Source organism: Enoplosus armatus, chromosome 2 (genome assembly GCF_043641665.1).
Source record: "Enoplosus armatus isolate fEnoArm2 chromosome 2, fEnoArm2.hap1, whole genome shotgun sequence".
Taxonomy (NCBI): domain Eukaryota; kingdom Metazoa; phylum Chordata; class Actinopteri; order Centrarchiformes; family Enoplosidae; genus Enoplosus; species Enoplosus armatus.
Genome location: NC_092181.1, coordinates 8,440,410 through 8,454,249, shown reverse-complemented (window position 1 = coordinate 8,454,249; position 13,840 = coordinate 8,440,410). Strand labels below are relative to the sequence as shown.

General features: G+C 46.5%; 1 protein-coding gene, 1 non-coding gene and 1 pseudogene across 2 annotated transcripts in view; 2 read left to right on the top strand and 1 right to left on the bottom strand.

Moving 5' to 3' along the window:
- Window positions 1–2,028: 2,028 nt before the first annotated feature.
- trnar-ucu (transfer RNA arginine (anticodon UCU)) lies at window positions 2,029–2,120 on the top strand. Its single transcript is given in 2 exon segments — window positions 2,029–2,065; window positions 2,085–2,120. It is a non-coding gene; the product is annotated as a tRNA-Arg (tRNA).
- Window positions 2,121–3,140: 1,020 nt separating this feature from the next.
- LOC139303442 (fibrinogen-like protein 1) lies at window positions 3,141–7,165 on the top strand (annotated as a pseudogene).
- A 139-nt stretch (window positions 7,166–7,304) lies between these two features.
- Window positions 7,305–13,840, bottom strand: part of LOC139295483 (microtubule-associated tumor suppressor 1 homolog) — a 33,938-nt gene continuing 27,402 nt past the window's right edge. Inside the window, exons 11-18 of the mRNA XM_070917681.1 lie at window positions 11,745–11,868; window positions 11,541–11,631; window positions 10,800–10,905; window positions 10,626–10,699; window positions 10,034–10,132; window positions 9,681–9,797; window positions 9,436–9,533; window positions 7,305–8,736 (exon numbers count right to left, since the gene is read on the bottom strand). Of these exons, the coding sequence (XP_070773782.1) occupies window positions 8,523–8,736; window positions 9,436–9,533; window positions 9,681–9,797; window positions 10,034–10,132; window positions 10,626–10,699; window positions 10,800–10,905; window positions 11,541–11,631; window positions 11,745–11,868 (923 nt within the window). The 3' untranslated portion in view covers window positions 7,305–8,522. The remainder of the gene's footprint in view (window positions 8,737–9,435; window positions 9,534–9,680; window positions 9,798–10,033; window positions 10,133–10,625; window positions 10,700–10,799; window positions 10,906–11,540; window positions 11,632–11,744; window positions 11,869–13,840) is intronic.

Here is a 13,840-nt window from a genome sequence, read left to right as displayed (position 1 = left end):
CTCTGAAAAACAAAACTTTGCATTGCTGGCAAACAAGGGCATTTCAAGCAGCTCTCCACAATATAATATTATGAAATATTTATTTTGACCAAAAATTCCTTTTACTTACTAAGTCAGGTGAGATGGTGGATTTGAGGTCAAACCAATCTGATACATTTTTTCTGTTCTTTTAATAAACAGTCACCCATTTGCATCCCTTAGGATAGCATGTAACTGTAAAAGTCTAAAAGTTGATGTATATAATCTTACTCGTACTATTAGTAGTGCAGCTAACTGCAACAAGTAATAAATGAGTGAAAATTAGACCGTATTTTAACATCGGGCATGCTATTGACTGACATAAGTTTAATGTCAAGTCAAGTCAATTTTATTTATTAGGGCAATATCACAAATCCCACACTGTTGCACAACCCTGGCCTAATCGCCACAACGCCTGATTTGGTCTGAATGCAGCCTTAGCCACCTTTGTGCGGTATGCAGCTGGGCCCTTACGGAATTGCACCACCACTGCAACTCAACAGCACTGATTCAAACACTAAAATAATAATTTGCACATAACGTCTGTGGTGCATTACAAGGTAACCAGTTTAAACGTTTTTTAGTTTTTTTTTTCATCTAGGCACTGAGCAGTGTAACTACCCAATCGACCAACTGACAATAAACCAATTAATGAGCAGGCATCTCTAATGCAGCTTCAAACAATATGGTATTGTACATGGCGTCATATTGTACTTGCATTGTGTTGGTACACTTAAAACACATTTATATCATATATATCAATTCAACTGGAGAACATTGGAGTCCTGTATAATAAAAAATGAGTGATAGAAATGAATTTGCTCGCATGTTTTTGGCTGGTTAACTGTTCTGCTGTTCAGGGTCCTCGTACACTTTCAGCCCAAACTATCACAGATCGACAGTCAGCTGTAGGCTTAGCGCTACACTGCTCTTTACAAGTCATCAGATTTACCTGCAGACTCATTTCAATGAGGCGAAAGCGTTTTCTGTCGGCACTTGGTAAGTAGCTGCGGGTAGAGGAGGTCGACGGTTCGATCCCCGGTTCCCCCCAACGTCCACATGTCTAAGTAACCTGGAGCAAGACACTGATTTGTGTGCGTGTGTGTGTGAATTAGACCTGAACTGTAAAGCGCTTGTTAATTAATGTGATTAATGTGCAAACAAACAAATAACCGGAGTTTAACGCACTGCCGCCTAACCATTGGAGTATTTTCTTCCACCAAATGCATGGCTGCAATGCGTTGTGGGTGATATACACCTCTGGAGGGACCATCGCTGTTGACTCGCTCCTCGGTTCACTTCAGTTTTTCGGACAAACGGAGCGACACTTTTGATGGCGGAGGGGAAGTCAACAAAGGCATGTTGAGCGTCTACTGAAACGCAGCCTTGGGTGACAGTCGCCGCTTTCACACGATCCTTTTATTTTGAAGGCACACGCAGCCAAACCGGAAATCGTACCAGGTTTGTGCGCAGCGCTTTGAAACTACTGAGACACCGTGTGGCTTTTAAAGACAGGATTAGAAAAAGAACACGCTTCTGTTTTTCATTTACAAAAAAAACCCATTACGAGTAACTTACAGTTACAGAGGCAAGTGGAAGACAGCGACGTTTTTATTTTACGTTACAATTTTAGACAGGAGAAAAAAGTATTTTGGCGCCTCATATACAGCCCCCCCTTCAATAAAGAGCCGCGCAGAGCCACCAACATTACTCGGCTGTAGAATCGTAAGCATCAACGCCACATGACGGGACCAGTCCCGAACAGACAAAAGGCTCGAGGAGACTGCTCGGGTGTCGGCTCCGTCGCGGATCCCGTGACTGACACTGGCCCACAAGTCGTTCTCAATTTGTTCGCTCTATTACATTGTCGTAGCATTAGCGACACAACACAACTTTGTGACACGATGTGCAGTGTGACAAGTAAATAGCGACAATTAGACAAATCAAGAAATGATGACTTAAGAGCAAATCGAAGGTTTATTACGTGTTAAACGTCATCGTTCAACAGGTGGCTCCGTGGCGCAATGGATAGCGCATTGGACTTCTAGTCAAGCACTTGAGGAGTGATTCAAAGGTTGTGGGTTCGAGTCCCACCGGAGTCGCATTTTTTTTCGCTGCCTACCCACATAGATTTGAGATTCAACCCTGCGAAGTGCTGTCCGATGCTTTTCACATCCAATGCCGTCAGCTAACTCGTGTAGCCGACTGGTTTGGTTCCATTCACGGCTCATTTGACTAACGTATTCATTTCTGTATCTCTACGTTGTTTCATGCGTTTCTCTGTCTCAGTGTTAATGAGGTAGGTTGTACTAGTCTCACTGTAAATCAGGACAGGTCGACAGGTTTCAGTCACTGCTGCTTTGCTAGCGGTGTATTAAGATGAGCTGACTGGTGCACAAGCTGCTGATGTTAGCTAGCTGCAAGATCATTAGCTTCTGGCTGGCTTGCCCAGCTGACCAATCACGCTTTACAGTGAGGTTAGTACCACCTACCTTAATAAAATACACAGAAATAAATATATTGTATCTTTGTAGACATATTAATACATTAAAGACATTTATTTGTGCAATTACCTTCATTTATTTATACATTTTATTATATATTTATTTCAGCGTTTGTTTATATATTTGAGCATTTATTAATTCATTTATTGATGAATAAGTAATTGTCAGTCCTCTGTAACATGAAGTAAAAAAATACAACTTGTCTATATTGTACAAATAATTACTCTATTGTTACTCTCAAGTTACAGATAGTGGAGAAAGTGAAATCATAATAGAACACCCACTCATAATTTCAACATCATGTCAATATCCTTACATTACATGAGTGAAATTGTAGCCAAGTGAAATTCCTGTATTGAGACCCGTGAGTGTGCAGTTTGTAGGTTCAGTATGTGGTATAAAGGAGGAGACGATGACTGTCTACTCCAACCACTAGATGGAGGCTGGCTTCATCAAGTGTCAGTCCAGGGGCAGTCATAATAAACTCCAGCGAGACAAGAGTCACAGTGAAGTGATGCTACAACACCAAACAGGGCAGAGGAGTGAGGCTGCACAGATCAAGTGAGACAAGAGAGTGTGACGGTTTGAGTCAGTCACCAATCGTTGAATATGGGAATCATGAGGACATCAGTGGCCATCCTTCTTCACATGGCTGCATCTCTAGCGGTAAGAAACTCCTGCTAATTCTCAGTAGATCATACTAAATACTCCTGCTACCATGCCATTTCTAATCTTAACATATTCCACGCAGATAGTCTTGGTTTTAATGTGCACAGCTTTTGAGATACCCATCTGAAATTTGTGCCTTGACCCAGGAGGTGACTGGAATTTCCAATATGCCACTCGCAAAAACAACAACCAATCTCTTTCCTGAAAGTGTCCCCTGTTACTCTGGATAATCCGCAGAGCTCGCTATGAACAGTTTCTATAGGGGCTACTTGTCAGGTAAAGTAGCAGTTCCAATGAAAACTGTTCACAGTGGTGTTTCTGTGACATTCAGTAGCTGTGATGTTGGTTTTTGGACAGTTTGCATTGTACTGCTCGTCACCTGGCTGCTGATTACAGATGAAAACATGTTCAGTGGCTCTAATCTAATTAAATATTAAAAACGCACCTCTGTAAAAGTGCAAAAGTTTCTGCAGCCTTGGCCTCCATGCGCTGAGGATGATGCCTATGATGAAGTGATGACTATCCACAGTCTTCTTCAACAACATTATCCAGGTTCACATCCACATCCCAGTTTCAGCAGAACATGTGCAATGAATGTGTGTTGTGAACACGTATAATGGCATCTGGAAAAACGCACACAAAAAAAACAAACATTTAATACGCAATAAAGGAATATTAAAACGGCAATGTTCTGGCCTCTCCATATCATCATACTGTAGAATGGTGAACTGTGCCATTGGCTGGCTTATGCTGCCCTCTATTGGCTAAACATCGAAGCAGGCTAAATATGGAAAAATTGGGAAAATACTGACGCAATAATCACAATGTGGTCAAAAAGACGGCCTTGAATTGAAAATAACCTAGTTGTTACCCACAAATGTCGAATATTTACAACATAAATTGGTCTAACAAAATATGGCGCAGGCGAAATGCACCGTGGTCTCCGGTGCTAGCTTAAAATATTGCTAACTGTTAGCTGGATTAATTTTATGCTATAGCAACGGCTGCAGTGCGCGGGACATAACCGTAGCATTTTAACAACCATAAAGGCCACCTTACAGTTTCACGCACACGCGCACACGCACACTCAGACTAAAGGAACATCCCATAATAGTCAGCTCAATGCTGTGAATCCGACCAGAGCCACTCTGCCCCTACAGACCAAGTGCAAAACGGTTCAGTCCATCACTGGCACTGCTAGGGTGATGGAATAGACCAAGTCGCGGCAGAAACGGGGGGGGGGGGTTTTGACAACAATCATTAAATGTGACGTTCAAGGAATATGGATAACAGTAGCATGTTTATCATTTAAATTGTCAAGAAGCCCAACTTGTTGAATAAAAATCATTCAATTAACACAGTATGCTAAGCATGTAGCTTATATTCTTTGCATAATGGTTGCAGTTTTGTCCAGTTGTAACATGTTTGCTGGCTGTCTGTACTTCCGAAAGACAAGTTGACAATTTGCATCCGGCTAGGCTGTCCTCAAAATCCAGGGTGACCCTCAGTGTGCTAATCTGGCCTCGCTTTTCTCCGTCCAGGCCCCTATGCCGTGCGAGGAGAGGGTGGCGCGCGCGGAAGCGGAGATCCAGGGCCTGATGAACGTCATCAACGACCAGCATCGCTACATCCAGGAGCTCCACAAAAGGCAGGCCCAGCAGCTGGAGCACATACCAAACTCCCACCTGGACCCCGAGAACCTGCACAGAGGTAGGGCCGGATTTCCACGGGAGACACTTACGTTTGTGTCTGGGTGTCAAAGTGTGTGTCTGCCTTCACCACAATATTTCCTACATTGTTAAGAGTCCACTTTGTTGGATGTTTGGGTTGAAATAACTCATTTTGTCCATTGCATGTCACTTAAAACATCTCATTGACTGGCTCCTTTAAAAACACGTGTGTTTGTGAGCAGCCGCCCCCTTTGTATTCAGTCTCTTCAGCCAACTGGAACAGGTATGAATCAAACAACCAATCAGGGTTAGCTAGCACGTAACTGGCCAATCACATCGTTCTGGCCAATCACATCGACCGAACCCCCTGATTACCCTGATTGGCTGTTTGATTCAGACCTGGTCCAGTTTTTTAAAAGACTAAATACAAACACAAATTAAATATTTTTAGCAACATGCAATGGTCAAAATGAGTTATTTCAACCAAAATTATAATTCAATAATATGACTTACTGTAGCTCCCTCGTTGGCTTCCATTAGATCCAAATGATGTATTTCCCTGGTTTGAATATTGAATATATAGTTGTGTATCTCTGCGTTTGTGCATTGAGACTGTTCCGAGGTGTTTGCCGATGGTAACGTGGCCAGTGGGCTGTACGTGATTCGCCCAGACGGCTCTCCCACCGCACTCAGCGTCTACTGTGACATGAACAACGGCGGTGGATGGACCGTCTTCCAGAGGAGGAGAGACGGCAAAGAGAGCTTTGACAGGTGTGTGTGTGTGTGTGTGTGTCAGTTTTAAACACATAAAAATAGATATATTTGACATTCAAAAGGGGATGTGTAATCAGTGTGTGTGTGCTCTGGATGTGCAGAGCGTGGGTTGAGTACAAGCATGGATTTGGAGACCTCTACTCCCCTGATGGAGAATTCTGGCTGGGCAATGAACCTCTCCACCACCTCACCTCACAAGGTGTGTGCATCTCCGCCCGTGTGTGTGTGTGTGTGTGTGTGTCAGACATATAGAACAGTTGCCTGTGTAACTTCTGTCTTCTAGGAAACTATGACCTGCGGATCGACATGGAGGACTTTGAGGGTAATCAGCGCTACGCAGAGTACAAGAACTTCAAAGTGGACGACGAAAAGGTAAAACAGAGGCACTGGAGGAAAGGAAAAAAAAAAAAGTAATTTAGTCTCATGGGTGAGGGTTGTCTCAAGAGTCTCTGCAAAATAAAGCCGATTCCTTCAACAAGATGCAAGATTAAATCAATAAATCCTGTGTAATTATGTGTCTGTGCGTAATCCACTACCATTTTTCCATCCTGTAACAGCTTGCAAGCCTCTGTCTTTCCTCTGATTTGTATTCTTCTTTAATAGTCTTTAACCTTGCCCTCTCTTCATTTCCCATAACAGTAGGGGTCTTATTTAGACTATGTATTTGCACTTTACTCCCTTTGCTGTGGAAACAGCAGCAAGGACGTCTGGCTCCAGGCCCCGGCCAGCTGTTCTCCATCTCTTCCCTTTCATCCTCCCTTTTCTTTCTCTTCGCACGTCTACCCCTTCATTTCCCCTCTACTTCTCCCCCCCCCCCCCCCCCGTCTTTCCCATCCACTCTTTCAACCTCTTGTGATGTCAATTTATTCAAAACCTTTTGGCTTTTACCCTCCCCCCGTCCACTGAAAGGACGAGTACCAGTTACATTTGGGAGAGTACAACGGCAACGCAGGGGACGCCCTGGCTGACGTCCACGGCCTCCCCTCCGCTGGGCAGAAGTGGAGCGGCCCGGGCCTGGGGCCGAGCGGGGTCAGATTCAGCACCTACGACCAGCTGAACGACAGCGACGCTGACGGCGGGTGCGTCAGACACAGCAAGTCGGGCTGGTGGTTCAGCAGGTAATAGACAGATCCTTAATAGAGGTTAAAAGAGGAGAGCAGGGTTCAAAATGGCAATGTAACAAAATGTATATATACAGCAGTTACTACTGGCTGGATGTTTCATCATTCTTTTTCGTCACCACAGGTGTGATTCAGGCAACCTGAATGGCCACTACTACAAAGGGCCATACCGGGCGATGGCCGATGACGGGGTGGTGTGGTACACGTGGCACGGTTGGTGGTACTCCATCAAATCTGTGGTCATGATGGTGCGAGCCGCTGACATCGGGCACCTGCCGCCGGTCATCGGCCCGTTGCCGGGACAACTGGACCCCAGCGAGGCGGCAGGCGGCGATCCCCCTCATGGCCGATGAAAGCAACGCGCGTCTCCTTGTTGGGGCCGAAGAACGCTTTTCACATATTTGGCTGAAGTCACATCCGTCACAGGGCGCAAACTGGATGACGTCGGTGCCGTCCCGACTCTTTCCTGCACTCCTGCCATTTGACAAAAAGTGTGTACCACTGCGCTTCTTTGAATATTCAAAATAAAAACAAATGTTGCTTTAATCTTATGTCATATGTCGTATTTATTCTGTGTCCAAAATATAACAGAACATGGTACAGGCTGAGGCAATTTGGGTACATTGGTTTCCATTGGGTTTTTTTTTGTTTTTTTTCAGGACAGACACAAGACACACAAAGTGATGATTTCTTTTGGGATTCAGTAAAAACAGAGGCCAGAAGTTAAGTTTTCTCTATGGAAATGATCACTGGAGGGGGTTTTCTGGTGATTTAATGTGTAACCCAAGGCAAAGGCAGATTGGGGGAGGGGGGGGGGGGGGGGTCATATCCCTTTGTTAATGAGATTCAAGGGAAAAAGTAAAGGGGGGTAAACACTGTCCTGGCTAACACCATCCTTCTTAAATAAACTGCATTTTTGGCTCTTAAGGTGTGTGTGTGTGTGTGTGTGTGTGTGTGTGTGTGTGTGTGTATCTGAACTGGCCTGCTCAGATTTAACATCCAAGGGTGATTACATTCCACATAGTAGATTAAGGTAGAGGTTGTGAGGAGCTCACACAGAGGAACAGATATCCACCGGATCAAAAAGGTTCGGGTTAGCTCCTCAGACGAACACCCGGAACGTGTCTTCCCGTTTGCCCATAGAGGGACACCAAGTCCATCCACTTCCTCCGAAAAGGAGGTCCAAAGCGGATCAGTGATTGAGCTTCGCTCTTTGGGGGTGGGGGGGGGGCATTCTCTTTAAAAGAAGGGGAAAAGGCAAAAACAAATCGCTGCTAATCCACCAAGAAGTACCCGTCATTTGTTCAATTTGCCGCAACAACTTGGAGTCTGCGTCCACAAACCTGCATATGCCACAAATCAAAAAGCTTTTTCCTTTTCCTCATCCAACTCTTCAGAAAGAACAGGATGAGCCGAACTTAAAACTGTACAACATAACAAAAAAAAAAAACGGTAAGGATAGTCATAACAAAAGTGAGGCGCTATGTACAGACCCTGAGGTGTGCCTGTTCGGAGGTTTTCTTCAGAAAAAAAGAAGAAAGGTTTGCTTGAGAACCAGGCGTTTGGTAGAGCAAGGCCAGTCCCACGCTAAACTGAAGTGCATCGGTGCCACTGCAAAGTCTTTTTCACTTACAAAAGAAGCGTCCTTTAATGCAATTTTATTCCAAATGTACACGTTAATATCCAGCAGCGCAGGCTTCCCTCTCCGTCGAGGCCCTGCGGGGAGAATCAGGGGGGTCAGAGGAGAGGGAGGAGTTTGTCGAGGGTTATCTGGGCGATAAGGGCGCAGCCGTGGGGAAAGAGGCCGAGTTCTGCGGCGAGCTGAAGGGCGAGGTGGGCGAGAGGCGGCGGGGGCTCGCCAGCAGGTCGCCGTTGTGCAGCTTCCACAGCAGCTCCTCGTTCTCCATGGACAGACGCTTGTTGACCTTGGACTCCTTCTGCAGCGTCTGCTGGAGGATGGCCTGCTCGCTGGACAGCTGCCTGCAGGGGGAGACGGAGAGCTGTAGTGGGACACGCTGTGGCATGAGAGTGAGCCCAGGTTGAACTGACCGTGGATTTTAATATCAGCAAAAACCGCTTCATGTTGGTCAAAAGGGTGAGCTCTCAAACAAGAACTAACAAGAGGTCAACAAAATACACAGCGTCGCATGTTTTCACTGGTCGGATTACAAACTAATCACAAATGAGACTTAAGTTATTTGAATTCATGGCTGCTCCTGCTGAGTCTAGGCCAAAACACAATGTTCTATCTTACAGGATTACGAGTTCAAGGGAAGATAAAAAGCCCCTGATCGCATGACTGATTGACCTTCTGTTCACACTCTGCAAGGGTTAAAAGTCCACAGACGGTGAGCTGCGCCTCCACCATACGTTACAAAACACGAGGCGGTCGGTTCACACATGTAAATCCGAATTATTTAAAACGTGTGGCTGTAAAAAAGAAAAAAAAAAGTACACTGCCTTTTAAACTGCAGTCACTACGTTGTCCCAGAGGGTGAAACCTGATCCCACTTGGTTTTCCAGGTAGGTGCAATCAAACACTAAAGAGTTTTACATGTCACAGGTCTGACAATATGAAGCAGAGACTGCTGGAGTCTAACCATCAAGATGGGTGGAGGAAAAAAAACGGGACAAAACTCCACCAGGAGGAGGAGGAGGAGGAGGAGGAGTACAACATACTTGGAGAGAGCAGCGTGTTTGTCCATTCTGGCCTTGTAGTCCTCATTCTCCTGTTGGACCTTCTTCAGACACTCACCCAGTTTCACATTAGACTCCACCTGCGACACACACACACACACACACACACACACACGCTGGTTTGATGTAAGCTCCTACATGCATAACAAAAAGTGAACAGTAACCAGACTTTCAGAACTCTGAAACAGCGTTTAGATAAGACGTGACGGAGACAGCTCGACGCCCACCAGTTTGTCCATCTCCATGAGCTTCTTCTCCTTCTGGTGCAGCTGGTTGTTCTTGATCTCCAGCACCACCTTCAGACTCTCCAGCTCCTGCTCCAGGTACACTGTGTGGGAGTCCTTCTGCACAAAACGAACAAAACAAAACACGCGTTCAGAGCGGGCAGCATTAGTCAGCTCCGAATAGAGCATGTAGACTGCAGCTCTACTAGATACTAGATATTAGTACAGTATCAGAATGATGCATGCTTGATGGTGAGAATTCAGCTGTGAATTTGACCCGGTGTCCCCTCTTCACCCCCTCTGCAATGACTTGTTTTTAGTGTCTCGTTTGGGGCTTTAGAAACTTTAGTCTTTACCAGGCTCTTGTCACCGAGTATGCTCTTCCTCCTCTCTTCCTCCGCTCTCAGCCTCTCGTTCAGAGCCTCCTTCTCGGCGGACAGCTCCGACACTTTCTCCTGGTGAGAGGAGACAGAGAGACACGCGAGTCCTTACTGAGTGAACGCTGAGCTGCTGGCTCGAAACAAAGTGAAGACGGGACACGTCAGGAGTCAAAAACAATAGGACCTGCAAACACACTACCGCCAACATGAAGAAGCAGCACAAAACAAAACATATGTTCGGCGTGAAATCCTCCAGACGTGCCAGATGGTGTGACACATTATAGCTTTTTTAGAGTCTTCTTCGTGTGGATTGTTTGCTTCCAAAATTACAACCGAACTACAGGATTTTTACTCAATCGGTGTTAAATTGCAGGGAGTTTGGTAGGCAGCGCACAAGACTTTTTCCCCACGATAAATCATCAACAAGAATCATTTTTTTGGTTAGCAAACTTTGGAGTGCATACACAGGCTGTTTTTACTTTATTGAAATCGCACAGTGTTCCATTAAAAGACACCGAAGTTGAATGTCTTCTTTTGAAAGGCGTGAGATTATGTGGGCGTCTCTTACGAAGAGAGATGTTTCCGTCTCCTTCAGTGTTTTCTCCAGGTTCTCCAGGTCCGCTTGCTGGATCCTCTTCAGCTCTGAAACGCACAAACACACCAACAACAAATCGTGAATATATTCAAAACAGGGCAGCAATCAACAGTTAAACATGTAAATGTCGTCAGACTATTCACACACCTTGTATGGAGGTCTCATACTGCAGTTTGAGAGACTCCACCTTCTGGCTGTGGCTCGCTTCCTGGTCCTTCCTCTCCGCCTCCTGTCGCCTCCTCAGCTCCTCCACCTTTAAAGGACGCAGACGCGAAATCAGGGGCGGAGCACACGCGACTTTACTGGCGCCAAAAGTAAAACGGAGAAAGCGCCACACCACTGATCCAGTCCCTCACTTTCACTGCCCTCGCCAGTATCTGGCTATTACATGTGTTTATTCGGGTTGTGAAGTGTTGTCGCTCGTCCGTTAGTCCTCTGATGCAGACTGGTCATGTTTTTAGATTACACAGAAACCTGACAGTGTGGGGGGAGATACAGCAAAGAAAAAAATATATAATGATCATACTCCAGCGTGTTTAACTGCATCAGAGATGTAACCACGGCGATGGTCATAAATCTCTGGCAGAGATTGTTTTATGAGCAGCTGCACGGTGTGTGCAGAATCCAATCAGGGAGTGTGTGTGTGTGTGTGTGTGAGAGAGCCAATGAGATCCTGTTTGTGAGTCACATCGAGCTCCTGTGAACCAATCAGAGTTCAATCTGAAGGGGGTGGGGGTGGGATTGTGCCTCTGAATGTGACGCCACAGTGTTTAACTCAAAGAACCGGCAGAGACATTTCGTCTCCAGTCAGCACGACAGCAGGGACTGTGATGGGTCTGATTGGTCGTGTGTGTGTGTGTGTGTGTGTGTGTGTGTGTGCGCTCCAACCTGCTGTTCCATCAACATGCGGCATTTGTCAGCCTCCTCCTGGTACGTCTGGTGGACTTTGTCCCACTCTGTTTGGTAAAAACTCCTCAATCTGACAGACACACACACACACACACACACACACACACACACTTCATTATGGTTATAAATATCCCCGTGCACGTGTCCAGCCGTGAGCACATCAGCAGAGGCGGAGTGCCGCACCTGTCCTCCAGCTGCACCAGCTCCTCCTTGTGCTGCTCCTCCAGCCTCTTTAAGGCCTCCTCCAGGCTGACGCGCACCTCCTCCTTCTCCTTCTGCAGATGCCTGCAGCAATGCGACGACGCAACTGGAGGTGGGGAGAGAGGAGTGGGGGGGGGGGGGGACATTCAGTGTGAAACTCTTTACTACTGTTTACTGATATGTGCCACATGTTGCACGTTTCCTCCGGCTAGTCCAAATGGGGGTCAGGGTCCAACTTTCTGGTTCGGGATCGTTGCAAAACAAGACAAAAAAAAAAAGGAGAGCGAAAGAGCGAACAGGTTGGGAATCAGCTGTTTATTACGCACCATAAGGTCTCAGTTAGAAACCCTTTGGAGGGCAGATGTGAGGGGAGTGGGGGCCAGATGTGGAACCTGTTAGCCTTTGCTGAGCTACTATTTTGACCTTTTACTGCCATATAAACACACACACACACACACACACACACACACACGCACACACACTCATCATATCACATTATGTCATTCCAGACGGTGCTGAGATGGGACATGCCTGGAACAGTCGGTGTCTCAACAGGTAATGAATAACACATTTTCTCTCTCTCTCTCTCTCCCTATGTGTGTGTGTGTGTGTGTGTGTGTGTTCCTCAGCATTCCCTGACAACCACATTCCAGTTCAACGACTCTGACGGGGGCAGATGCGAGATCCGACCCACGAAACATCTGCAAGTCAGCTCACAAGTATGCGGCGGGACTCATTCCTCTCATGACTAATTGAAAACCCGCAAGCACACGCAGGCTTACCCCCCCCCCCCCCCCCCACCCGTCTCTACCTGCCCACCGCACGCCATCTTGATTTATGGCCGCGTCTAATCGCAGATATTTGGGTACAACATCCGGATGAAGAACGGAGCACCCTGGGCCACCAAACCGGGACACAGGGGACACCGTCAGACTCCACCTTGTGTATAAACTGTGTGGTAACAACTGGCTGTAGCCGGGCACAGTTGCCGTTTTCTCTCTGAATGGAGCTGCATGGTGCGAGTGCAGAGCGCCTGTCGCCGTGGTGACAGACACACACACACACACACACACACAAAAAAAAGCCGACAACAGCTGAGAGCAGCTCGGACACAAGCGTGTTCTCTGTCGTGTACCGGACAACACAAACTGTGCGTTGTGTGTGTGTGTGTGCGCCGTGTGTGACAGCAGGTGCAGACATCATTTCAGGAGAGACCCCTCTTCTTCTCCCCAGCGGGTGGGGGGGGAGGGGGGGGTTAATGACGGATTATCTCATCTTCGACAGCTTCAGGCCGGGAGTCTTTGTAAACCATTTTGAAAGTGTCACACTGTCAAGCCAAAATGTGGATTGTGCACATGCAGGTTTCGGTTTAAAAAAGTGCCTCGGGGAAAAAATAGCTCCCTCGTAAGTAAACATCGATCATACGAGAAGATCTGAAACACTGAAGCATTTTTGTGACAAAATAAACCTTTTGTCGCATTTCAGGATAAGCGAGACCTGTGTGGCCGCGGAGGGAGGAGCGGGAATGCTGCACCGACCTGACCTGATCCGAATAGCTGCAGCAGTCGTGTGAAAGTCGCTCTACACTGTCAAGCTCGACATACAGCTCTCTGTGTGTGTGTGTGTGTGTGTGTGTGTGTGTGTGTGTGTGTGTGTGTGTGTGTGTGTGTGTGTGTGTGTGTGTGTGTGTGTGTGTGTAGTGACACAGCAGCGGCCTCTAAATCGCTGACATTCCTCAGCTCTGTGTGTAAGGAGATGAGTCAAAAGGTCAAACAATGCAATAAAAGGAAAAAGGTGAGGGGGAAAGTGGAAGCGGGGGGGGGATGTTTCAGACAGAAAGAAAGTGCTGGGGAGCGCTTCAACTCAACTTTATTTGGGGCACTTTTCATATGGAGCAGGTCTACGCCGCCCTCTTTATGATGTTATTATAGAAGTTAAAGGCCCCTCTGCTCTCCGGTGTGTGTATGTGTGTCCAACGTGCCAAATATAACACAGCATTCAGAGCAGAAGTGTGTGTGTGTGTGTGTGTGTGTGTGTACTTGAATATACTTAAATTACAGCCATGGTTATTTTTAATA